This window comes from Urocitellus parryii, chromosome 6, assembly GCF_045843805.1.
Source record: "Urocitellus parryii isolate mUroPar1 chromosome 6, mUroPar1.hap1, whole genome shotgun sequence".
Taxonomy (NCBI): domain Eukaryota; kingdom Metazoa; phylum Chordata; class Mammalia; order Rodentia; family Sciuridae; genus Urocitellus; species Urocitellus parryii.
The window spans coordinates 187710361-187737218 of record NC_135536.1 but is presented as its reverse complement, the minus strand read 5'-3'; the positions used below and the strand labels follow the sequence as shown (position 1 = coordinate 187737218).

Here is a 26858-nt window from a genome sequence, read left to right as displayed (position 1 = left end):
TAGCCACACACTACAGGTACACCCCCCCCCCAAAAAAAAGCCCTTAACATTTAGAAACAACTCCTACATCACACAGCATTAAGGAGGACAAGAAACCACAGGCTTAATAAAGTTGACAGACACTGAATCTAAGGGGATGCCATGGAAGGAAAAAAACCATATAAAAACCTTTATTTTAACATTTAAAAGGAAGTCACATATTCATTCCAACAGCTTTCCCAGGCTTGACCACCCAATAAGTTAACACAGACACTCAGGTACTTGAAGGTTGCTATACAGCTCCTTAGCCGACTCAGGGCAAAGTGGTCACTTTTCTTCACAACCAGACTCCCAGTCTGTCTCCTGCAAGGCCACCTTGCCTGGCACAGCTGTGGGGACAGCTACAGGCGAAACCCGTAAAAGCAGCACGACTTGTGGCTGCTTTCCCTCTGAAGGGTGTGGTTACTACAGTGGAGCTCTCTGGGCAGGGAGGCTAAGGCACTGCATGCTCAGAAGGACACGTGACATTTCCCATAGTGCTCTCTTTAGGTCAAAGGCAGGTAGGTAAGACGAGTCTCAGCAGCATGTTCCTGAAGACTATATAGCAGCCCTGGTTCAACACTTCTCTCCCTGCACGATTATGATTATTTGCTAGTTGACTCTTTGCCTTTTTGGCAATTCAGTGGCTTTGATGAATTTGCTGTGATCCAGGGGTGTTCAAGTACTTCACTTAGAGTTGGCCTCTGGCTTGGATTATGCTTCAACAGTCTTGAAATGAGGTCTCTGGCTCCCTCCGTCACAAAGTCAGGGAATGTGAATTCAACCTGGAGCACAAGTGACAACATGTCACAAACACGAGTTAGAGAGACCAAGTTGCCTAGCTATTCCAACCTTAGCCTAAAGTTCAGGCTGATAAGAAAATAATTCTAATAGTGCTGGTCCTTTTGTTCGTCTTACCCGTGATATTCTTCTGTAGGTCTCTTGGTGTGTGTTTGCCTCAAAAGGAGGCTGCCCAACTAGAAATTCATAGCAAAGAACTCCAAGGCTCCAGAGATCCACCTTCTCGTCATGCATCCGGCCTTCAATCATCTCAGGGGGCAGGTAGTCCAGGGTGCCACAGAGAGTGGTTCTCCTAAAGAATGGAGGCTCAGGTTGATGTGCTCTGGTTTTAAAATCATGGCAGCTGCTAAATCATTAATTATGCTAACACTGACTGAGCGCCCCCACCAGGCCAGACCCCATGCTATTCAGGAAGCACTGTCAACCCCATTTCTGGGCAGAGCATAGAAGAGAGAGATGTGTAAGATCACATAGCTAGCAACCAAGCTTTAGCCCAAATCTGTCCAGCTACAGAACCTGAATAATCTAGAAGAAACTGAAAGTATCATTAAAAAAAAAGCTGTCTTACAAAGTTCTCTGTAAATGTAGTTCACGTGACACCATAATCAGAAAAATACATTTAAAAAATGTAAGGGATGGTCTAGATCAAGACCAAAGAATGAAATACCATGGATGGACCTTTATTGGTTCTGATTTCTAAACATAGCTATAGTAGGGCCCGGTGGCTCACACTTGTAATCCTAGCAGCTGGGGAGGCTGAGGCAGGAGGATCACAAGTTCAGAGCCAGCCTCAGCAAGTGAGGTGCTAAGCAACTCAGTGAGATCCTGTCTCTAAATAAAAAATACTAAATAGGGCTGGGGATGTGGCTCAGTGCCCCCAAGTCCAATCCGCAATACAAAGATAAAATTTCATGGACAACTGGGGAAATTCAAACATAGATAAAGATATGAACAACACTATTAATTTTCTAAGGTGTAATAATGGTTGTGATTATACAGGACAATCCCTTGGTTTTTAGGTGGTGTTCAAGGATCATGATGCTGTAGCCTATTTTCAAAAAAAACAGATGCAGCCAATATGGCAGTATTAAGACCTGCTGAATGGAGGCACTGGGCAGACCAGCATGCTGTCCACTACCAACTCGGCCATTTCATAACAAGGTTAGGAATAAGCTAGGGGTGACAGACATCCAGTCGGGGGCAGACTATGGAGGTTCCTGTTGCTTTGAGCTGCGCTCAGCCTTGCCTGGTGTCTCGTGAGCACACAAATGTACATTCAGTGAAACAGGTATGCAGCTACCTGTGCAGATGTCCAAGCTCTCACCCCCACTGAGACTACATCAGGGGCTTTCACACAGTGGTCCACAATAACCAGGAAACTGTTATAGTTATTAACATTCAGGATGCAGGGTGACGAGGCCATCAACATTTATATAAATGATCTCTTCAGAAAAAATAAGCCTTGTATTTTCTGTCATGGTGACACCACTGGACACATTAAGGTCAAGCTAAGCCCTGCAGCCCCATGAAACTACAATTCTAAGAGACCATAACAGCAGATTTAACATATGGCAGACAACAGAAATGACCTATTAAGACCTCACCCCATGTTGTATATTTTAGGCTACACAATTTCTTTTAACTGACTTTATCTTAATAATTACCACTTGATGACTTTTAAAGTCCTCCCTCAAAGCTGACAAGCCTGAACAGTAGATGTACACTTTACAATGTCCCACTCAACACCAGGCGTCAAAGCTTATTTAAACCCAAATCAATTTAAAACCTGCTCTTGTTGGGCAGGTTCACCTAAGGCCCAATTGTTTCATTAGATGATGTCTCTGTTCATTTTTAAGGGGGTTAAAGAAAGGACTATTCCCCCTGCTGCCAAAAAGCAAACAGACTCTTTTATCACCATCCTCAGTCATCCAGCCAAACCAATTTGGTTTTCAAAGTTCCCCAAAAAACTGTACTTTCAGCTGTAGACCTCTGTACTGCTGTCTCTGGAACTTTCCTTGTCTCCTTATCTGGGAAGCAACAGCATCTCCTTCCCACCATTAAGGTGGACTTTTCTCTACACATCTGCATCTTGCTTAGACTTGTCACATGTTGACTTGTCCATCCTCTTCATTAGTCTCTAAAGACATTCAGCATCCTTAACAGTGGGCCCAGAGTGCCATATATAGCCCTACCTGGCTACAGAATAAAGTTTTCTTAAAGACAACATCTATTATCAGACCTAAATTATTTCTGGGTTGGTCACTTGCCCCAACTTAACAAAATATTTTTAGAGATTTTTGCACTTAGTATATGATCAGCCCCCAGAACTTCTGCTAAACAACTTCCACCTCATAATGTTACATACCTGGAGGATGGAGCATGTACTGACCACCCAAAATCTGCAATCTTGAGCTCTCCAGTTGATCCAAGAAGCAGGTTCTCTGGCTTAATGTCTCTATGAATAACTCTCTTTGAATGGCAGTAAGATAGGGCGTTTGCTAATTCAGTTATGTACTATTGAAAAAAAAAGTATCAAACATCTGTTTTAGGTCTTGAACAACACAATATCAGATCTTTTCTAAAAGAAAATACAACAGATTTTTAACATGTTTTGCAGGTTTTAAACACTGTAGAAGCAATAGATGTCTATATAAATCAATTGAACATCAAATTATTCAGTACTTAGTTACCTCTTTGCCAATACAGCTGATGTGACATTGAAAGACAGGAAAGACCAATTATGAACTATAACTACATCCCCTCATGACAACTGATGGCCCAGCTACAATGAATTAAGTAATCAATGCTGAAGAACTCAAATTAGGGATTCATGTAATTTTTTTCTTTTACATCTTTTAAGTGCAGTCAATTCCCATTTTTTAAAACCAAGATCACTCTACAACAATATAACCTGTTTGAAGATAAAAATTTACTTCAGGAGTATCAGGAAAAAATTATTCTAAACTATAAACAAACTAGACTTAAGCTCACTGGCATATCAACAATGCCATCTATGGTTTCAATGTGTCCCTCAAAAAGCATGAGCTGGAAACTTAACCCTTGATGCAACAGTGTTCAGAGGAGGGCCTAAGGGGAGATGTGTCTGGGTCATGAGGGTACCACTCTAATGAGTGGATCAACACAGATTTGTCAATGGGCTTGAGTTCCCTCTCTTCCTCTGTTGCACTTACTCTGATGCTTTCCTCCATGGATGATACAATAAGACAGCCCCAGCCAGAGCCATCAAAAAAAAAAAAAAGTAAAAAGGGACAGGGATATAGCTCAGTGATAAAGCATTCCTGGGTTCAATCCCCAGTACCAAAAAAAAAAAAAAAAAAAAAGACCACCCTAACCAGATATGGGACCCTTGCTGGACTTCCCAGCCTCCAGAATTAGAAGAAATAAATTTCATTCTTTACACTGACCCAATCTCAGGTATTCCATTATAGCTGCATAAAATAACTAAGAAAAACTACATTAATGTATATTAATTACTATACTAATTAATGTATATTAATTCATTAGTCAGCATAAAAGTATGCAAAAACAATGTTATTTTTGTTTCCTTAAGTTTTCTTTTTTTTTTTTTAATATTGTTTAGCTGTCAGTAGACCTTTATTTATTTATATGCGGTGCTGAGAATCAACCCCAGTGCCTCAAGTTTTAAGGGGTTTTTGTTTGTTTTTGTACTGGAGATTGAACCCAGGGGTGCTTAACCACCGAGCCACATTCCCAGCCCTTTAAATTTTTTGAGACAGGGTCTCACTAAGTTACCTATGGCCTTGGGGTGTTGCTGAGGCTGATTCCCAATTTGGAATCCTCCTGCCTCAGACTCTGGAGTTGCTGGGATTAGAAAAAACTGACATGCTGAAATTTTAAATTAAAAACTGCTTTGTGAAAGACATAGATGAGAAAAAACAAGGCGTAGACTAGGAGAGAATATTTGCAAATCACATATAATAAGGGACCTGTATCCAAAACATAACAAGGAACTCTTAAAACTCAGTAACAACAACAACAAAAAAGTTAAAAGTGGCAAAGAGTTCAACAGGTGCCTCAAAGATGATATACAAGCTCAATGTCATCTGCGATTAGAAAACTGTAAATTAAAACAAGAAAATACCACTACACACCTATACGAATGAGTAAAGTCCAAAACACCAACATCAAATGCAGGCAAGGATAAGAACCGGAAAAGAAGAAAACTGTCAAGCCCCCCCCCCCAAAAAAATACTGATGAATCTTAAATGCTTATTACTAGGTGAAGGAAGCTAATTTTAAAAGGCTATGTGCTCTTAAGGTTCCAATTATGATATTCTAGAAACAATAAAACAATAGACAGTAAACAGCTCAGTGGTTGCCAGAGACTAAGGAAGTAGGACTGAGCAGGTAATGCCAGGTTTACTGGCTGTGAAACTCTTATACACTACATGGTGGATGTATGATGTTACACGTTTCAAAATCCACCCAACTTTATAGCATTAAAAGTGTATACTGGGCTGTATTATACCCAGCAGCTCGGGAGGCTGAGGCAGGAAGATCACAAGTTCAAAGTCAGCCTCAGAAAAATCAAGGTGCTAAGCAACTCAGTGAGACCCAGTCTCTAAATAAAATTAAAAAACAGGGCTGGGGATGTGGCTCAGGGATCAAGTGCCATCCTAGGATATTATGAAGAATCTAAGTATATTACAAATGTATGAAGCAACCTCACTGATGAGTGTAGATGGAGTATGTTGGCCTAAATAACTTTGGAAACAGTGTCTATAAAACAGACAAAAGAAGTTGTGTACACTACTCTAGTTGACAGCTGTTCCCATGGGTTAACTGATTAGCAGTTCTGACATGCGTACATATGTAGTAATGTAGGTACACTGGACGTGTAAGTAAATGCATGGTAGACGGCGAAATCCAGGTTTCTCAATGCTGGCTTAGTAGTCCTAGACAAGGGAAGGTGGTCAGAATGATCCATGTGGTAAAAGATTGGGTAAAGATTTCAGTATGAACTCATGTTTAGATGGGTAACTATTTAGACACAGGTATATACATGATTACTGTATACATGTATTCCCTTGTGCCCTGTCAACCAAGGTCCCAGAAGCAATGATCCCCCCCAGTGGTACTGAGCACACCCAGCATCCAGAGCTGGAACAGTTTGTTCATCAAAATAAAGTAGTATTGGATTATAAATCAGAATAAAATAATATCCATGAGTCCTTTTATGTATAATGGTTGAATATAATAAGGAAGAGCAAGCAAGTTCTCTGGTACATAATTCCTGATATTTTACCTAAATCCTTCTCCCACTCTCCACTCAGTGTAGGCTTTGTGCAGCAACTTTCTTTGAAAGGATATTAGGGAAAGGGGGAAAGCGGGAGCTTCATGTGGCTACACCTGGCAAACACCTCCTGAGGTGCATGCTGTAGCTCCTCCACCACCCCAGGTAATAGGTTATGTTAAGAGTGCGTATCCCAGGGGCTGGGGATGTGGCTCAAGCAGTATTGCGCTCGCCTGGCATGCGTGCAGCCCGGGTTCGATCCTCAGCACCACATATAAACAAAGATGTTGTGTCCGCAGAGAACTAAAAATTAAATATTAAAAATATTCTCTCTCTTAAAAAAAAAAAAAAAAAAGAGTACGCATCCCAGACATGATACAAACCCACTTGCCCTCTAAGTCTTCCTCTCAAAGCCAGTAGGCCCTACCCAACAATGAGAAATATTACCCAACTCTGCAAAAGCATAGACTAGTTAATGGTCACATAAATACTGGCTCATTATCTGTGACAAAAGTACCATATCAATGCAAGATGTCAATAGGAGCTAGGCACGGGCACACGGAAACCTTCTATTTTCTTCACGACTGCTGTGAATCTGAAGAATTTACCATTCCAAAGTAAACCATAAAAGATGGCAACTGTCTATACACATTTCCACAGAAATAACAGCTATGGAAACAAACCAGTCACAGCATTCCACCAGGTGCCTAGTTTTATCTGCACACAGGGTACAACTAAGCTCTTTTGATTTTGCCATTTTAAATGTTTGAACCTATGAAGCTACCTTTCCATTAAGAAAGAACTTATTCTACTATAACGAAAGGCAGGTTTGCATTGGAAAATAGGTATAAAGGAAACAATTAACCTGGACAATAAATGAAAACTTACAGTAGCAGTTCTCTGCTCATCAAACTTGGAAAGTTTCTGAAGTTCTCTATAGACCGTTCCAAGCGGTGCATACTCTAGAATTAGGTAAACTCTGGTGGCATCATGAAAATAGCCATACAGCCTGAGAATATTAGGATGCCTACAACAAAAGATAAGGACTGTAACATCTGATTTCAGAGCTGACCCCAAAGTAACTATCAAATACCAAGAAAAACCCTCATGTAAATAAAACCATGGTTTTATGGTGTTTCACACAATAGCCTGCTCCCCAACCCCACCTGAGAGTCTGAAACTATAGGCTTGCTCTAAGAAAAATACACACACATACACACACATTGTCATTTTACACACATTTTAAAGTATCATAGGAGCTTCAGCTCAGACTACTATTTCCTTCCTAGAGGCATCACTATTCTTGAGGGGAAAATCTAGCTCAATATTATTCTACATGCTAAAAGAAAAGATCATGACATCCACTCAAAAGAGTGTCACAAGAGCAGTGTGCAGTCATGGCAGCAGCCAAATGCCACAGGGCATGGGTGGCACAGCCTGTCTTGCTTGCCACATCCAGATCCCCCACCAGGTGATGCCAGATACTGCCAGAGTGCAAGTATTAGCACCTAATTCAAATCTGAAAAACACTGAAAGCAAAAACATCCACTGACCAGCCAAGCAAAAACATCCCGCTGACCAGAGGCAACTTTTACTTAGCTCAGATAAAAGGGTGGCAATCCTCTTAATTATCCCCCCCCCCACCCCCCACACACACATGCACACACACCTCAGCAGCAAGCCCCAGGTAAATTACTTCCTTAACAAAACATTAAATCCTCAAGTGATTTTTCAGGACAATAGCACCCAAGTATTTGGAAAATGACATATTTAATGGTTTTTCATGACACTATGAAGCAAGCCCTCTAAAGAGAGATTTCAGCTTTTTAACCTTTAGGAACTTTAAATCCCAAAACCACTCCTCTGCACAGCAGCCTGGACACTCACCGGAGGTGGGACTGGATCTCTACTTCTCTTCTGAGCTGATGCTCCACTCCTGCTTTCTCCAGCTGAGCTTTAAATAACACTTTAAGAGCCAGAATAAACTTGCTTTGTTTTTCTCTTGCCAAATAAACATTGCCAAACTTTCCTTTACCCAGTGGGCGACCAATGTCAAAATCTTCCAAAGTCCATTGCCTTCTAAAAAGTAATTTGAACATCTTAAAGTATGAAAACAAATAGTTGCTAACAACTTATTAGTAGCAGACATTCCATAAATAATTTTATATTCAAAATTACTTAATATGTACCCTCAACAAGAACCAAGCCACCAGTAACAAGTTGCAATCAATCATTAAACCCCAACTTCCCCAGCTGCCATTAGCTCTATGAGGCAGCATTTAGGAATGATGTTGCATTTTTAAAAGAGCAGCCCTCAATGGGAATGTCCTGGGGCTACTCCAGGCTCAGCAGTATAGGCCTACCAACAACTCTAAAAACCAAATAAAAGGATAAGTAACTCCAGAGGAAGAGCACTCAGGATCCCCTGTGGTCCTGTGTCAAACCAACCACTTCCTTCTATCCTGAGGAGCTAACCCTTTCTGAGGTGGAGAGCCCACTCTAGAGGTAGACACAGAAATACTGTTGCTAAGGGAAGCAGGCGGGACCCCACAGGCCAGTGGGGCATGAGAACTACTAGAGTTCAATTCTGAGAAAGGCTGTTAGGCAGCTAAAAGCAAAAAAAGACTATGGAGTCATTCCTGGTCCTGCTCCCCCAGTTAGAGTCCAGTTCAGAGATTAAGAGCAGGTCCTTAGAAAATGGGGTAGATATCACAGCCAGCCTCTTCAGTACACAACAAATGCAATAATTATATCAGTACTACAAAATACCTACAGTCACACACACACTTAACAATTTTACTATGTGACAGTTTTTTAAAAACTTGCACTTTTAACCAGGTGTGATGGGTAGTCAGCTCTCATTAGACTGAAGCTGGAGGATCACTTGAGCCCAAGAGTTTGCGGCCAGCTAGGCAATTAGTAAGACCCCAATTCAAAACATAACAAATACACCTGAACTTCTATATAAGAATTTAAAAAGCATATACAAGTCACACGCAGAGCACATGTAAGTTATACACATTGGTAACTTCTGAGGGTAGAGAAGAACTGCACATTTTCTGTAACAGAGTCTTACAAGTTTTTTCTATATTTAAAAAGCAATTTAAAAGAAAAGGCCCCTAGTAAATACCTATATGGGGAGTGGGGGAGACTTGTTTACAATTCTGGAAACATTTTTCTTCTAAATGAAGATAAATTCTCATGAGCCGGGCACAATGGTGCACACCTGTAATCCCAGCTCAGGAGGCTAAGGTGGGAGGATCACGGGTTCAAAGCCAGCCTCAGCTATTGGAGCTGGGAGGATATGGCTCAGTTGGTAGCGTGCTTGCCTTGCATGCACAAGGCCCTAGGTTCAATCCCTAGCACCACAAAAAAAATAAATAAAAATAAAAGAGCTGGGGATGTGGCTCAGTTTAAGCATCCCTGAGTTCAGTTTCAGCATCCCCCCCCCAAAAAACCCTCATAACTGCAATGAAATGGTATATTTTACTGGACTAATAGTATAGAACTTGATAAATAAGAAAGCTTACTTCTTTGAGTCTTCATTTTTCTGTTTTGATGCCAGTTCCCTTTCAGGATTATTTCCTATAGTGAATAAATTAAAATCCTATTTTTAGAACTATATAGAATAAGGTTTTTTTTTTTAAAGAAAAGATCAAAGAACATCCACCAAAATATTAATAGTATGTCACAACTGATAATCTGGGCTTTCTTAGTTTCTTTATAGAACAATGTCTATTAAACCCCAAAGGATTCCCACCATGAGGTCTGTACAAAATGAGTAAGAATGTATACAGTTAGGCCTTCCAGTAATAATTTAAAGACAAAGAATGTGCAAATTTCCATTGAAGTCTCAGTTTACAGTGAAGAGCTTCTAGAGAGTCTTTCCACCCATGACAAACTGTGGCCTTGTCACCACCTCACTACATGGAGCCATCCAGCATCAGTACAGTACATCTCAATCATCAACAGCATGCAAAAAAACATAAGACAGCCACCCTACTTCCAAGGTGAAATATAGAAATACAGCAAGCAGTTGCACAGCAAGAAATTAGAGTCACCATTTCATTAGCTGTGAAAACACAGGACATTTCAGCTGTCTTGCTCCAATACCTCAACCCTTCTCAGCACAGTATGCTCCACTCAGGTGTTGGAATGCAGGTCCACACTGCAATGACCGCAGGAAGCCAGAATGTGCCACCCAAGACACTTCTCTGGCAGATTTCAAACTGCTATTTTGGGGAAGCAGCAGACAGGAGAGCTCTGAAAAGCTAAACTTTTCTAAGAGCAACGCACATCTTTAAATCAAACTGACATGGGAAAGCACCTGCTAGAGGAAGAAGCTGGGAGCAAGGCCATCACCTAAGAGACTTTCTACCAGCTAGCAGCACAGCCCAGGCTCCCATGCTTTCACCTCCCTGCCCTCTGTGGCCTGGCACTGCCTCCCTCCTCCCAGAAGCCCTGGGCATCCACTACATTCTGCAGCTCAAGATGCAATGTAAATGTCAATCCTCTGGCCCTTGAAGTTCATACTTTGTGATTCCTGGGCAATACATGGAATTAAAATGGCTTTTCTTGGGCTGCGGTTTGGTAGAGCACTTACTTGGCACATGTGAGGCCCTGGGTTCAATCCTCAGCACCACATAGATAAATAAATAAAAGTATTTTTTTTAAAATGGCTTTTCTCCCATTAATCTGTCTACTGTCAGTATATTTTACAGATCCACTTACCAAACCTTCTGAGGGTGGACAAGTTCTTTTTCTTCCCTACACCATCATCCCTAACTCCTTCTTACTCATCTTTCAGGCCTATCACCCAATTCTCTCAGTCAGCATCCTAAATGAGCTCTTAAATTTATTGGCACCTCTCCCTCCTGGCTGTCTTTGCATAAGTTAACTACTTCCGAGTCTTAGCTTCCTTCTCTATGAAATGGAGTTAACAACTTTGGCTACCTTCATGAAGTAGTTATGAAGACTGATAAGACAACATGGGTGAAGGAGTCATTTGTCTCAGAGCCTGATGTAACACTCAACTGCTGATAAATAATAACTGTTGGCATTCACCCTGCTTCACCCTACTCGGATCACTGCCACCCTGATTTCATCCTTCTTCCTACCTGGGAACCCTGGGTCCAGCATTGCTGCCCTCCAATTCACACAATACCTCCCAAGGAAGCTTTCTTAAAGGCTTACCAGTCCCATCTCTGCTCAAACCTTCAGTATCACCAGGTGTGGCAGCACACACCTATAATACCAGCTACTTGTGAAGCTAAGGCAAGAGGATCGCAAGTTTAAGGCCAGCCTGCGCAACTTAGTGAGTCCCTACCTCAAAATTAACATTTTGAAAATGGGCTGGGAATTTAGCTCAATAGAGAGCATTTGCCTAAGTATGAGCAAGGCCCTGGGTTCCATCCCCAATACCACAAAAACCTTCAGTAGCTTCCCAATGATGAAATGAAGCCCCACCCCCTTAATAGTAGAAGCAGTGCCCCATGTGACCTGACCCATCATACTTGTGTGCCTCTATTCTGCTTCTCTGGTATTTCCCTCCACATGCCCAAACTTTACATTTCCAATTCCTCAAATGTATCTGCTATAAACACCCAACATCCCATTAATAAGCAATCAAGAGAACATGGGATTGGCACTGTCCCTGGAGGCCCAACTCTTCAAGAGGATGGGAAACTTTCTGTATTAGCACAGACATTTTACTTGAATGTGGACATCTTATTTTTTACTCATTCTCAATAGATGTGATGTAAAAGAGAGGGCTCCAAATAATGACTTCAATGAAACTCAAAAGCTAGCTTACCAGGCCCTGATGGCTGGGACTGCTCACTCTTCTGGGTGTTGTTCACTGGCCGGGAGACGGGACGAGGTATACTGGCTGCCTGCAATTGCTTCTGTCCCAGTTTCTGACTGGAGACGAGCTTTTGTGCGTGCAAAGGAACACGCTGGGAAGAATTTGAAGGACACAAGATCCGCTGAGCCTGGCCACTGCTTGTAGACAACGGGTTCTGAGAAGGAATATGCTGAGTGACCAGAACACGTTTTGGACCTTCACCATGTGGAACTGTAGCCTGGAATAGGAAGGAAACAAGTCTTTATGGACTTCAGAATAAAGGTTGGATGTTTTGAGAATTCCAGAGTTTCCTAGCACAGCAAAATAATGAATAGCACTGATAATAAATGGAAGGGAAAGGCTATTTTAATGAGCATTTCCACAGGAATGAAAATGGTTGAAAGAGATAATGAATACTTCCTATCCTAATTCCTCACCCCCCCACCAAAAAAAAAAAAAAAAGAAAAAAAAACTCATTCCCTTAACACATGTTCATTAATTAAACTTCCATCTACTGAGGGGAACACTAAATATTTTCTAAAAATTCTCAATGCCTTGGAAATATACTCCCTAAACTGCTTTCAAAACCAAACACAAAAATTCCAATCCATTAAAATCATTTTGAGGGCTGATCTGTAGCTCAGTGGTCAAGCGTTTGCCTCGCATGTGTGAAGTACTGGGTTCGATCCTCAGCACCACATAAAAATAAATAAAGATACTGTGTGTTCATCTACAACTAAATAAATATTTTAAAAAATCATTTTAATAATATGTTTAGAAAAAAAGACTGTCCAACAATGTTTATCTTCAAGCAAAGTTTAAATTTTGTTACACACCAGACTTTCCACAATAAATTTATTACTATTATTTGTCAATGTTTTATTTTCCAAGTGCTTACAAACATAGGCTCTTCAAAAGTTATTACTAAAATGTGTTTATACACCTGTGTGAAGTGTAACGATTAACTCTAAAACCCTGAGCTAATCACAATAAATTGATGGAGTGGGTGAGATTTACTCTAGCTCCAACAGTCCATCTAAAACCAAGGGCCTATGCAGAGAAGAGAAACCTCAAAGCCCATCACCAGTTCATCAGCCTGAATGCTCCAGAGAGGGTGCTCAAGAATTCAAATGCAAGCCAATTACTTCTGGAAGGAAGCACCCACAACACAGTAGGCTGCAGGCAAATTCAGGAGTGCAATAGGGAGCTAAAGTCACAACCCAAAGTAAAGTTGAGAAAAATTTCAGATGCCAGCCTGATCTCCCTGTGAGTTTTATAAATATGATTGCAAACTATTCAATTTACCTTAACGGGCCCTGAAACACAGTTTTCTTTAGATCTGTCCATGATGCCTGCAAAGAAAAAGAACAACCTTTAAAAACAGCCTCCTGCTCCAAAGTGTTGTGCTAGGCAGTTACAGCTGTCCATGAAAGGCCTCCACACACATCTTTATATTTCATCCCAATGAAGCTGATGAGGGAGGACTTCTCTCATCTGACACACATGTACAGGCATGTGGCTTTTCTCACCAAGCCAACCCCTCCCTCCCCCATGCATGTCATCCCACCCCTTCAAGCACTCTTCACTCCTGGATTTGACTTCCTGCTCTAATGGATCACTTCCTTCCATGCACAGCCAGCTGGAATTCCTGCTATCTTAGAGGCCCCTCTTACCCCAGAGCTGCCTCAAGCCACAACCCCATTACTCAGTTCTCCTTCCAACAGCAAAGCTCCCTCATCTCTATTTCTCACCCTCCCTGAGTCCATTCCCCATTAAGCTTTTTTATCTTTGCCACTTTAAGGGCTCATGGCTGAACCCTAGCGCTGTCAAAGCAAATAATTCCACCTTCATCTGCATCTCAGCAGCAGCTGGCTTTGTGGCTCACCTTTCCTACTCCCTGCTATTAAGGTTCAGGTTTATCTCCCACCTCACTAGCTGTTTTTTATCCTTCTTTGCTGGTTTGGCCTCATTTTCCCCCAAACTGTGCTATCTGGGATGATCCAAGAATGAGTATCCTCTACTTCTACCCTTTAATAGAGACCTTCATCCTATGCTTCAGCTCTAAATACCTCTTAATAGAGGTATCCTAATGGATAACTCAAAATGCATCTTCTGCCCTAATCTCTCTTCTGACTGCTGGACTCAAATATCCAAGTACCTGCTTAGGACCTCCCAGAACTGTCTGACAGGCATCTTGATACTAATGCATCCGAAAGGCAACCTCTTCTCACCCCTCCACACTCCTTTCTCCTCCCTGCTCATGGAATACCCTGAGCTCAAGCCCAGCACTACTATGTACACAAACTACTTACTACCTACACACACTCCCAAGGTGAGTTCACATGATCTCCTTGGCTTTTGTACCATCCACAGGCTGAGGATGCCCAAATACCCAGCACAGACCTTTCTCTAAACTCCAGATTTAGCTTATCTACTTTCTACTCAACATCTCCACTTGGTTAACATCTCAATTTTTTTTTAAAGAGAGAGTGAGAGAATTTTTTTTAATATTTTTTTTTTTTTTTAGTTTTTGGGGGACACATCTTTATTTGTATGTGGTGCTGAGGATCGAACCAGGGCCACACGCATGCCAGGCGAGCGTGCTACCGCTTGAGCCACATCCCCAGCCCAAACATCTCAATTTTAACATATCCAAAACTGATGTTTTGATCCCTCTCACAGACATCCTCATCTCAGCTGATGGCAAATTCGTTCTGCCAGCAGCTCTGGATGAAAGCCTTAGCATAACCCTTTCTGTAGTTACTTTTCTCTCAAACCCCATACCTAAATCCATTAGGATACTTTGTAGGCTCTACCTTCAAAACTATCACTGCTTACCATCTCTAATGTTACTATCTGCTTTAACCATAATTTTATCCCCTGGATTACTTGCAAGATAACTCCTAAAGATCTCCCCACTTCCACCTTTGCTTCACTATGGTCCACTGATCCCATCAACGTGAAACATGTTAGTCCTTGGTACAGAAGTCCCCATGGTTCCCCAGCTTCATCAAAACAAACTCTTACATGCACTGAGAAGCCTATGAACTCATAAAATGTGGATCCTGACCACCTGACTTCCTTTGTCCACTGCATATCAGTCACACAAAGCTTTTCTTCAAAGGTGTCTCCTGGCTCAAGGCCTTTGAACTTCCTGTTCCTTTTACCTCTTAATTTCTTTCTCCACATGTTTAGCTCACTCCAGTTCATTTGGATCTTTGCCCAATGCTTCCTTACTGAATAATCTTATGGTTCTCCATAACCCTTAACATCTTATATCATCATGTGCATCTGTTTACTGCCTATTTCCCCAGACTCAGATATCCTTTATTACCACTCAGAAACTCCACAGAAATAAGTCCCATGAGAGCGAGAGCTTAGTCCTATTGTGTTCACTGTTGCCAGCCAAAACCTAGAATAGCATCTAGCATACAACTCACACTCCAGTGCTTTGGGAATGAACCAATTCACTGACAAAGGAAATCAATAACAAGAGTCAGGCACAAATACCTATCTAATAGAAGAAATACCAAAGAAAGCAGAGAAACCTTCTTGACCTAGGTGTTCTCTTTATTCTAGAATCCAATCAGAAAGTATTCCCCATTCCCAAAGTTTCATATCCACTTTACAAATAATACCTCCACAATGAAGACAGCAACTGGACTAACAAGCCCAGAGCCTTTATATAAAACAGTGGATTAGTAACAGTTATAAAAAGGAAATTCATGTTTGTGCCAAGCAAATGTTTATTTTTTTTTCCACAGAAGCTCTAGGCTTTCTTCACTTTCCCTAATAATTACAAGCAGCAGACTAATGAGATCACATATGATCAAGGCCTTTTAGTCAACATTCTTCTAGAAGTACAGACATTTATTCAAATTTATTTTTTTAAAATAAATAGTTAGATAAATAAGCATAAAGGAATAATATTCTGATCCACAATTCCCCACTGCTCTTCAGGTGATTCAGATCTGCAACCAGATTCAGGAATCACATGACCAATGACCTTCACAGGCCCAGGCAGTTAAAACCAGAGGTTTACTAATGTGCAGAGGAAAATATTAACAGCACAGCGGGTTTCATAATCTTTTTTTCCTCCTTCAGACCTATGGATGTCTTCAGAGATGAAGGGGAGGGACAAAGAAGTGTATATCTTGCCCAAGAGCCTTTATTCAAGGGAACAAGGAGGTTAAGGAGGAAGTGGAGACATGGAAAGTCGAGGGCAGTAGCTCCCTCTGCCTCACCGGATGTCTGTCATCTGGGTCCCAGTCCCAGTCTTCATTTTAACATCCCCCTAGAATTAGCATGCAAGGGCTGCGCTACTAGCTCTCAATGTAAGAATCCCCTGGAGGGCTTGTTAATGACACGGGAATCCCACCCCGAGATTCTGATTGCTGCGCCTGCAGTCGGCTCTAGTTTTTGACCAGGACTCTGAGAAGACCCCACAATGCACCCAGGTCTACAGCAGGGGAGGCCGAACCAGGCCAGCCTCTGCGAGGTCCCCCTAGTACTGCCCTCCTTCATCCAGCCAGCAGGACAACGGACCTTCCAGCTCTTCTACTGAAGTGGCCCCGCTAAAGCTCAGCCCTATTCGCCTCCTTCGCAAGCCCCACCGCGGCCGCCGGGTATCTTCCCAGCTCGTAGACTCCCAGCCCCGCGACGGCGAAGGCTGTCTCTTCTTACCAGGTCTCCACCAGCACAAAACCCGGGCAGAAAGCCCACCCCAGACACCCAATCCGCTTCTACAGCCAACGGCGAAACCCAGCAGCCACGTCCCTCGGCGCTCAGCCGCGGGAGCGGGAGGACGGGTTGGGGAAGCGGCCGGCGCAACGGGAGAACACCCCGGTCCTGGGCCGCAGCCCTAGTCCACCGCACCCAGCGGACCCCCCTGCCCACCCTACCCACCAGCAGGATCACGCCTCCGACCCCGGGCCGCCGAGTCCTCCTTAGAGCTCAGCCGTTACAATTCAAAGGTTCTTCTTTTTAAAGAAGAGTTAAACCCTCTAATCCGAAAGATGATTGGCTTAAGCCAGGGTGAGGCTGCTTTGTGATTGGTTCACAACAAACGCGACGACATGACTCACGTTACAAGATGCAGGCGGCGCGCAGGCGCACTTGCGCGTGAGATTACGGAAGTGGTGGAGCCAACGGCGCGCCAGACCCGGGGCCGTTCTAGCGTCTATGGTGCTCTCTAGGCTGTGGCATTTGTTCGTGAGACAGCAGCCCCTTGGTGTCAAGGTTGTCGCATAGAAGATACTGTCGGAGGAGGCGAACGAACGTGCCAGTAAGTAAGATGGCGAGAAGGGCAGGAGAGAATGGGACCGATCGATAGCGCAGCACTCGGCGTGGCGCCCTTTACGCGTGCGCAATGAACGTGCGCGCCGAGCGATCCATTGGGCAGGGTTCGCGCCTCCATCTTTCTGGGAGAGAGCGGGAGACCGAGAAAGCCGTATCAGCGGGTACGGAGATGCGGGGACACGGGGCGAGCGGCCGGTGCGGTCGGCTGGGGCCTACAGAGGGTCACGTGAAGGACTGGGCGGGCAGGGCGAGAGCGAACGGGAGACGTGCGCCCGAGTTCTGCGTGCTGAGTTGCCCGACCGGGCCTGCACACCCTTTCTCCCCGGGCCTCGCTCTCGCCGCGACCCGGGCCTCCGTCCACCTCTGCTTCCCGGTGCTCGCGGCGCGTTCGGCTAGGGGCCCCTGCGCCCTCGGCCCGGTCCGCTTCCTGGCCGGTGGTCGCCGGTCCTGGCCCGGAGTCTCCTGTCCTCGTGCCTCAGTGTCCCCACCTGCGAATTGGAGAAGATAAACAGGCTTCCCCAGCCCTCCAGCGAACGTTCAGGAGGAGCTGAGAAGTGGGGCTTGGGCGCTTTTTTTTTTTTTTTTTCTTTTTTAAAATCTCTTTGTTCACCCCCCACCCATGGCCGGAGTTAAGAGAGAATAGTGTAGTGGTTAAGTTGTGGGACAGCTCTGAAGGCCGCTCTAACCTTGGAAGAGTTACTAGCCACACTTTACTTTGAATGGTGTCCTTTGCTATTTGAGCTCATTTCATCAACACTTTTGTGCTCTAATATCGTCTGCACAAATGTACTTTTACACTTGTATTTGCGTTATTTTTCAGTACATTGAATGCTTTCATTTAATAAATCAATGTCTATAAACTGCTTAGCACGATATCTGGCAAGTAGGAAATACGTGATAAATATTGTTATTGACACCTAACACTGTGCAAGAACTCAGGCCCTGAGCCCACTTTTATTCTCTGTTACTGTCTCCAGACACCTGCAACCTTCTGATCTGTGCAAGCATTCACATACATATATTGGTATTTGATAATCAAATTTTTTTCATGGCCACCTATTGGAGTCTTCTTGCATAAATCAAAAACCTCCACCTGTGGTTTGTTTCTTTTTCAAAGACTGAAGGAGAACTTAGACATTTGTAAATGAACCAATGAGTGCACAGTATGCTATTCTTTTCCATTTTTGTAGTTGTTATAGCCCTATCTTATTGGCAATGTTTCATTAAGCAGTTTACCCTTGAATTTTTTTTTCCTTCACATACTGGCTTACTACCTAAATTATCTAATTATAGTAATAAGTTCATTTGCCTTAAAACAGGTTTTAAGAGTGAACATTACAGCCAATAGTAAACACAACTCAGCTGTGGAAACAGTGCATTCAACAGAATAGCGGCTGTCTTGCCTATTAACAGAAGAAATGGACGATTTTAGGATAGTAACAAAGAGTAAAAATCATAGGTGGATAGTGTGGCAGAGAAGAAAAGTTGCTAGTGGATTCTACTACAAATATTGGCTAACATTAACTTGAATAGTTTATGTATGCCAAGCCCTGAGCTCAGTGCATTATATGCACCATTCTCATTTGACCTTTAGTAATTTATGTAACATCTGAGAGACCTGGGCTCAAAAAAAATAAGGTTACTACCTAAAGAAAATACAGCTAGTAGAGCTGGGATTTAAGCCCTGCAAGATTATTTGACCAAAGAATCCTGGATTACTTATGTGATTTACTAGTGCCTCCACGCTTCACCATCCACCTTGTTTTCTTGCAGCTGAGAAAACGGTTCTCTACTCCAACATGTACAGAACCAAAGTGGGCTTGAAGGACCGCCAGCAGCTCTACAAGCTGATCATTAGCCAGCTGCTCTATGATGGCTACATCAGCATTGCTAATGGCCTCATAAATGAAATCAAGCCTCAATCTGTCTGCGCACCCTCGGAGCAGCTCCTGCATCTCATCAAACTAGGTATCTTATGTATGCAAATTTATAGATCCCATACTTAAGTTTTAGATGTTTTCCCACAGCAGAATTTTTTGAGATTATTCCTATTTAGTTATGGTCTCTAATAGGTATTAAATACTCTTAGACACTGAAAGGGTAAAGTGCAGTGCAGATCATGGAGACTTCAGGCTGGTTCTAATGCATTTGTACACATGAACTAGAGCACTCTATTGACTTCCTTTAAATCTCAGCTCAGATGGCATCTCAGATTCCCCTTTACCCCTTTTAAAATAATTCCTGAGTGCACAGTATGCTATTCTTTTCCATTTTCCTCATACCTCCCTAATTACTCTGCCTCAATAATTCTATTTCTTTCATGACAGATTTACTGTTTTTAAGTTCTTTCATTGTTTTGAGCTTGTTTTCTTGGCAGTTCTCACATTTTCATTCCCTAGCATTCACAAATAAAGACTGCAAGCTCTATAAAGAACAGAAGAACCTTGTCTTCTTCATCCATTTATCCTGAGGCCTACCTGACATTTAATAAGATGTTTAATTATCAAACATATTGTTCTCTTTGGCTTGGTGAAGCCAATTGTGACGATTTATCCTGAGGAAATAAAGAGGATAAACTAAAATGCAACTATTAATATACTATTATTTATAAAGTCTTAAATGTCCATAAAATTAGATGCAACAATGTAATAATGTTGTAGATGAATGTTTATTAGCTCAGGCAGCGTTTTATTCTGTGTGATTTAATGGACAATATAGCACACAGTGCCAGTCTATTTTTGTTTTAAAAAACAAAACTATTTTGTGCATGGGGAAAGAATCAGAAGAAGTCAGACCACAATGTTGACAGTAATATTTGCAAAAATTTGAGATCATTGTTATTTTCTTATTTGTATAGTTTTTCTTATATAAATAAATGTATTGTTTATGTGATGTATGTGGTTGTTTTTAAATTTAAAATGTATATTCTGAACCGACTTTAGTTAATTTAGCCTACATTCTTTCAAAACCATTTCACTGATGGTGTTTAACACTCTAGCTGACTACTTTGTATCTGCAACTAACAGATCTCAACTTTAAAAATATTACATTTTAAAGGGAAAAATATGGATGATTTAACTACAGAACTGCTAGTTTATTGGGTTTCTGTAGCTGTAGTTATAGTAGTATACTTTGGAGGCAAGAACCTAGGAAGTTGCCTTTGGTTGTGGGGGCCTTTTCTTGCTCCTGCCCAGTATTGAGAACCTTGGACAGCATGGCAGGGAACATAATTTTGTAAAGGTTTGGGTGTCATGCAGCCCACAGAAATTGTAAGTTGATGTTGGTGAACATCTTTAGTTTTGGATCCAGAACTTTGTCTTGGCATTTAATTTTTTTTTCATGTTTTTAATTTTGATTTCTTCTAGGAATGGAAAACGATGACACAGCGGTTCAGTATGCAATTGGTCGATCAGATACAGTTGCCCCTGGCACCGGGATTGACTTGGAGTTTGATGCAGATGTTCAGACAATGTCCCCAGAGGCTTCTGAATATGAAACATGCTATGTCACATCCCATAAAGGACCATGCCGTGTAGCTACCTATAGTAGAGATGGGCAGTTGATAGCTACTGGATCTGCTGATGCTTCCATAAAGATACTCGACACAGAAAGAATGTTGGCCAAAAGTGCTATGCCAATAGAGGTAAAAACCCCAGTAGTGTACTCACCATTTGCCTTGTGTTTCTCATTCTTGAGAAAGCAAGCAAATGATTTAAGCTAGCTCTGATTTACCATAGCTGTGAATTGTATTCTTTGATGCAAGCAGATCCTGTACGTTGAGTGTCTCTACTTTTTTTTTTTTTTTTTTTTAATCTAGGTCATGATGAATGAGACTGCACAGCAGAACATGGAGAACCACCCAGTCATTCGAACACTCTATGATCACGTGGATGAAGTTACATGTCTCGCTTTCCACCCAACAGAACAGATCCTGGCATCTGGTTCAAGGGATTACACCCTTAAATTATTTGATTATTCAAAGCCATCTGCAAAAAGAGCCTTCAAATACATTCAGGTTAGAAATATTTGGAAGAGAGCTTTACATTTTTTTCTAAACATAGGGAGCTGTTGAACAACTCTTCTTTTTTTTAAAGTAGTCTCTCCATGTCATCCTATAAAACAAGTACAGCAACTGAGATACATTCTGGATGGCACAAGAATCAGATTCCATTGGTACATAGTTCATATGCTGCCATGTGCCTGCTTACTCTGGCTGGTCAGGACCAGTCACAGTTCATGGGACTGGGATTCAGAATCCAGATCACTCTTTACAGGTTGCAGATTCCTATTAAAAACTAATCTACCATCTCCCATATAACTTATAGGAAACAAAAAACAATACAGAAACTATCAGGTGTTTATTGAAATCCTGACATTTGGCACTGTATTTTGAATGTGCATTGCAGAAACACTGCGGCTCTAGTACTGACTTCCATCTTCCCATAGTTGAACTTTATTTTTTACTCAATAGTTAACGGCTCTGAAGCAAATCAAAAGTTGTTGTTTTAAGTGCATTTTTCTTCAATAACCATGTAGGTTTCAGAATCTCTGCTCAAAAAAAAGATTTGATATATCCCAGAGAGTACTTTTATTCCTTCTGATACATATGTAATAAAAATCCCCTGGATTTAATGTTCACCACTTGGTCACTTAAGTTGATGTCTGTCATTCCAGGAAGCTGAAATGTTGCGCTCCATCTCTTTTCATCCTTCGGGAGACTTTATACTTGTTGGAACTCAGCACCCAACTCTTCGCCTTTATGATATCAACACCTTTCAGTGTTTTGTCTCTTGCAATCCTCAAGATCAGCATACTGATGCTATATGTTCTGTCAATTACAATCCCAGTGCCAATATGTATGTAACTGGTAGCAAGGATGGCTGCATCAAATTATGGGATGGTGTTTCAAATCGATGCATCACAACTTTTGAAAAAGCACATGACGGAGCCGAAGTCTGTTCTGCCATTTTTTCCAAAAATTCTAAATACATTCTTTCAAGTGGAAAAGACTCTGTAGCTAAACTTTGGGAAATATCAACAGGACGAACACTGGTCAGATACACGGGTATGTGAGTAGTTGGTATTAATGTTTCTATAGCATTTTACTGATTCCAGAATTCTTAGATCTTTGCTGTAGAGCAACACACTACTATGCATTGAACAGGGCAGATGTTGTCCTTTTTTATTTAAGAGCAAAGCAAGGCTTAAAAGGTTAAATCAGCCAAGGCTACAGTTGGAGGTGAGGCAGAGCTGGGAACAAAATCGTGGTTTAACAGCTTTTGCTTTTCTCAGTACTTTACAGTTTAAGTGAACTAGGTCTAGATTCCATGCAGGTAACATTTGAGAACCTGGTGGTCCATTTGTAGACTGACTTGCCCCACACCCACAAAAATGTCAATGCAGACCAGAGGGAAAAATTGCAGCTAGTGGATCTCAGTAATGGTATGCACTAGGGAAAGAAGAGCTAGAAGGGAAGATCTTGACCTATTCCTGAGAAAGCAGAGGTACCACCCAAATAAGAACACACATGCACTCTCAACACAGATAGAAAATGGGCTGTTCAAACAGAAAAACAAAAGTAAACTTGTATCCTCACTAATTTGTGTCACTCTCATGGCTAACAGGTGTGTCTGTAGTTTTTTTTTTTATTATAAACTTGTTGCAATTCATCCCATTGATAGAAATTAGAAGAGAGTGAATGTTAAAATATTGTGTCTAATTCTTCCATTTCTGTAGCAGCAAAGACTGTTTTGTGGTTGAAAACCTCGAGGAACTTTATTGAATAGTTTTCTCTTGAGGTTTGTATCATACAGTAGAATCACCACGACTGTATAGCTCAGAAAACTTTAAAAAAAAAAAAAAAAAAACCCCTCTTGCACCTTGGAAAAGAAAATTAAAGGATATGCTGGTTGAGCCACTAGGGTGCAGCATGACCTTCTTCATGTGTCTCACAGTAACTGGTGTTTGCTTCCCTGCCATCTTTCTGGCCCCTAGTGTTATATACAACTAGCAAGTCTGTGGAAGAGCCATTCTATTAAATTTTTTGGTGACTTCACTGAAATACTTTTATACAAAACTATTTCTAAAATGTTTCTTATTACTATTGAAGAACTGTGTGCTTCTTGCAAAAAGGAGACCAGAAATGACCAGAGTATATGTTGAAGGTCTTCTACCCCTTCCCAGGAGTGCAGCGCATCCACACAGACACCAGGCTGCTGACAAAAACTTAGGTTTATGAACGTTTGGATTTCATGATGATAATGTGGCAAACTGGCTTTGTTTTAGGTGAAAATTTGTTTTTTTCAGAAATGCTATTGATTTTATATGCAATTCTCTATTTTTGCTAATTTACAAGTCAACACCCCATCCTGTCAGTGCATAAGACTTATAATTAGTTTTGATATTTTTGTCAGAATTCAAAGTGCTCTTGAAATAGTGGAAAGAAAAACTATCCTGAAAACATTAGAAATTTGAGACTTAACACTGAACAGTTATAAAAGTTGGACATAGTATATGTGCATATATCAAATGGGCCAATAGTCTTAATCTATAAAGAGATCTTAGATGAACCACAGTCGACAGGAAAGGAACCAAAGGTAATGGAGCCATTTTATAGAAGTTTAAAAAATAAAAAGTGTCCCATAGTATAAATGACTGACTTATTAGCCCAAAAATTGAAGGACTTTATTGATGGAGAGTCAGGATTGTGGTATAGACGGTGGACCTAGAAGTGATTTTCATATATTTTTTATTTCAAAATTGGTAGAGATATATTATTTTGAACAGTTTTTAAATGCTCTTTTTACATTAAAAGTATTAGAATATTCCCAGGGTCTGAGATGTAAACTTGGTTTGCCATCCCTCATTCCACAGCCCTTAACCTCTTGGTTTCTGTGGCAGGTGCGGGTCTGAGTGGACGGCAGGTGCACCGGACACAGGCTGTCTTTAACCACACGGAGGACTATGTGTTGCTGCCTGATGAAAGGACGATCAGCCTCTGCTGCTGGGACTCCAGGACAGCTGAGCGGAGGAACCTGCTGTCTTTGGGGCACAACAACATTGTACGCTGCATAGTACACTCACCCACCAACCCCGGATTTATGACTTGCAGTGACGACTTCAGAGCCCGGTTTTGGTACCGGAGATCAACCACCGACTGAGCCACCTTCATTTCTAGGGTTCTTGTCTCTAGGACTCTGCCTTCCTCCCCTGTGTCCTGTCACCAGCTTCCGTAGTAAGTCATTGCACCATCTTTGACAGTTGTGCTGCCAGCTCTGTCTGCATCCTTCTTGGATTTGTACAAAAGAATCTTTTTTTACCTTGATGTAGAATCATGGTGGAAAAAGTTGGAAACACAGATCTGTGCAGTTATTTTACATTCACTGATTATTACAGTGTGACTTTCATCGATTTTGTAAATACAGGACTTGCCATTTCTTTGGAATCTCTTGATCATTTGGAGAAGGATAAAATATTAAAGTGCTTTCTAGATTTCAAATGAATCTGTCATGAGGAACTTTCATTTGGTACTTTGTCAACTTCCATGCCTCTTCCACTACACTCTGTATCTTTCCTTCCCAGATACATTGGCATGCGAGTAGCCATGTGGCTCTGAGGATCCAGAGTTTGTGCCGTGATGAACCATTTTTGAGACACTCGGTTCTATCATAAAATGACATCATTCTGATAATAAAGTTCACATATGCAACTTCAGTGTTACATACTTTTCACTTCAATAAAATGAATGGCCAGTGCTCCCTGAAGATCTGTAGGTACCATATCTGTTGTCAGACCTCCCACGTTATCCTTTCAGTGCCAGCAGAGCTCATCTTTAGTGAATGTATTTCCAATAAAATTACAACAATTTGGTGGAAAACAATAATAAAAATATATTCGATCTAAGCAAATTAGGGAAGCCTGCCATTGCTCTCAGGAATTTCTGAGGTAATTTAAAATCTTTCATTTCTCTTTAGCAGGACTATAACTTATCACAGATACACATGGCAGCTGCATTCTTCAAAGATTTGTAGTGAACCACCTCATAGAGGTTCTCTTTTTTTTCTTGAAGTTTTTAGAGTGTGGCAGTATTTCTCTGGATTCAGTTCTATCTGGGTAAGAGAACTTACAAACATAAACTTTGCTTTATTCCCCCAAAACAAATAACTCATGATCTGGGTAGGAGTACCTAGAAATAAGAGTCTGGGATCATTTGATAAAAATAGTAAATAGGTTAAAATAAAAAAAAATTGCTTATATTATAGGAATTTCTTGAAGTTATTGCATAGAAATTCTTTAGTCATCCTTGAGGACTATTTTAACTCCTTGGTCTATATAAAATCATTTATCCATTAAGTTTTCTTTTTGTTTGTTTTTTGTTTTGTTTTGTTTTTTTGTTTGTTTGTTTGTTTTTTGTTTTTTTGAGATAGGGTCTTACTATGTTGCCAAGGCTGGTCTCAAACTCCTGAGCTCAAGTGTCCCTGTTGCCTCAGCCTCCCAAGGATTTGGGATGTCAGGCATGTACCACCATGCCTGGTTCATCTTAAACATTCTTAACATGTTAAAACACAAAATTTTAGTTGAGATTTCCAAAGAGCTATATTTTTGGTCCATAGTTAATGTAAATTTCCAGTTTTATTTTTCATTCTGATTTCCAGAATTTGAAGTTGGCTATCTAGGAGTGCTACTTTGATAAGATTAAAAGAAAGCTACTGAACAGGAACAAAAATTATCAAGCAGAACTCCTCAATTTTTTTCAACCTCCCTTTTGCCTATGAAACTGTACCGCAGAGGTTTAACCCATCTGTATTCTCTGGCTGGTGTCCTGAAGTGACCACACTGCACTCCTGATACACGCATCATTGGATCTTTTCAATTGTTCATGAAATAAGGTGGCAATGCCTTTTTTGTTTGTTTTTAGACTAAGCAATGGCTCCATAGTTTCAGAACTTATTCAGAAGATTTTGAGATCAAGGTACTTTTGTGTTTCCAAAATAGGTTTTGTTTTTGTTTTTGAATTTTAAAAGTTTTGAGCTGGTGTAAGTGCTAAGAGTATTGTATGGACTTATATTTGCATCTCATTCACTTGTACCGCATTACATCCTGGCATTAAAGTGATGAACAAGCTGGGCACAGTGGCACATGCCTGTATCCCCAGCAACCATGGAGGAGACCGAGGCAGGAGGATCACAAGTTCGAGGGCAGCCTCAGCAACTTAGCAAAACACTGTCTCAAACTTTTAAGAATAAAAAGGGCTGGGGATATAGCCCAGCGGGAGAGCACCCCTGGATTCATTCCCCTGTACTGGAAAAAGAAAAACATGATAAATAATACCTGGTTAGAATGAGAACGTATACCTTCTGTGTTATTTTTTTAAAAGATGTGATTTCTAAAATAAACTTTTTGTATATAATGATAATTTTTTGGAGCTTGCTTTGAGTGTTCCCATATTTGAACATCACTTCTCAAAAGGTGGTCTTCACCGATAATTTCCACACTTCTTTGGTGCTTGTTCTCGGACTCTTATTTGTAGCTGAGTCACCTTGAGCTCTGTATCTACTCTTCTGTCTGTGAAGTTGAAGTTCTCAAATATAGTTTAATTTCTTTGGATCATTAGGAGAGAACTCC

General features: G+C 41.3%; 2 protein-coding genes across 4 annotated transcripts; one reads left to right on the top strand and one right to left on the bottom strand.

Annotated features, from left to right (window-relative positions):
- Positions 1–118: 118 nt before the first annotated feature.
- Positions 119–16921, bottom strand: Aurka (aurora kinase A). 2 transcript variants are annotated; one of them, XM_026406782.2, is made up of 9 exons: positions 16482–16555; positions 13242–13288; positions 11907–12174; positions 9625–9679; positions 7982–8173; positions 6983–7121; positions 3185–3333; positions 937–1111; positions 119–803 (listed from the first exon to the last, which is right to left on the bottom strand). In XM_026406782.2, the coding sequence occupies exons 2-9, from the start codon at positions 13281–13283 to the stop codon at positions 624–626; spliced, it is 1200 nt and encodes a 399-aa protein (XP_026262567.2). In that variant the 5' UTR covers positions 13284–13288; positions 16482–16555; the 3' UTR covers positions 119–623. The 2 variants fall into 2 exon arrangements, with proteins under 2 accessions (XP_026262567.2, XP_026262566.2); XM_026406781.2 differs by lacking the exon at positions 16482–16555 and adding an exon at positions 16842–16921 and having other exon boundaries at positions 121–803.
- Positions 16922–17063: 142 nt separating this feature from the next.
- Positions 17064–25204, top strand: Cstf1 (cleavage stimulation factor subunit 1). Of its 2 annotated transcripts, none has more exons than XM_026406780.2 (6): positions 17064–17220; positions 19008–19202; positions 20600–20877; positions 21052–21249; positions 21909–22299; positions 24135–25204. In XM_026406780.2, exons 2-6 carry the CDS (start codon positions 19034–19036, stop codon positions 24392–24394), a joined length of 1296 nt encoding a protein of 431 aa, XP_026262565.1. In that variant the 5' UTR covers positions 17064–17220; positions 19008–19033; the 3' UTR covers positions 24395–25204. The 2 variants fall into 2 exon arrangements, with proteins under 2 accessions (XP_026262565.1, XP_026262563.2); XM_026406778.2 differs by lacking the exon at positions 17064–17220 and adding an exon at positions 17339–17395 and having other exon boundaries at positions 24135–25203.
- Positions 25205–26858: the final 1654 nt, after the last annotated feature.

Bases quoted from the DNA above. Each gene is read 5' to 3' on its own strand.
- Aurka (XM_026406781.2), bottom strand. From the start codon at position 13,283: ATGGACAGATCTAAAGAAAACTGTGTTTCAGGGCCCGTTAAG. The intron at 9,680-11,906 runs GTAAGCTAGCTT...TATTCACTATAG, and splicing joins GTCCCAGCCATCAGGGCCTG to GAAATAATCCTGAAAGGGAA. The intron at 3,334-6,982 runs GTAAGTTTTCAT...TTTTTTCAATAG, and splicing joins ATGAGCAGAGAACTGCTACT to TACATAACTGAATTAGCAAA.
- Cstf1 (XM_026406780.2), top strand. From the start codon at position 19,034: ATGTACAGAACCAAAGTGGGCTTGAAGGACCGCCAGCAGCTCTACAAG. The intron at 21,250-21,908 runs GTTAGAAATATT...CTGTCATTCCAG, and splicing joins GAGCCTTCAAATACATTCAG to GAAGCTGAAATGTTGCGCTC. The intron at 22,300-24,134 runs GTATGTGAGTAG...TTTCTGTGGCAG, and splicing joins AACACTGGTCAGATACACGG to GTGCGGGTCTGAGTGGACGG.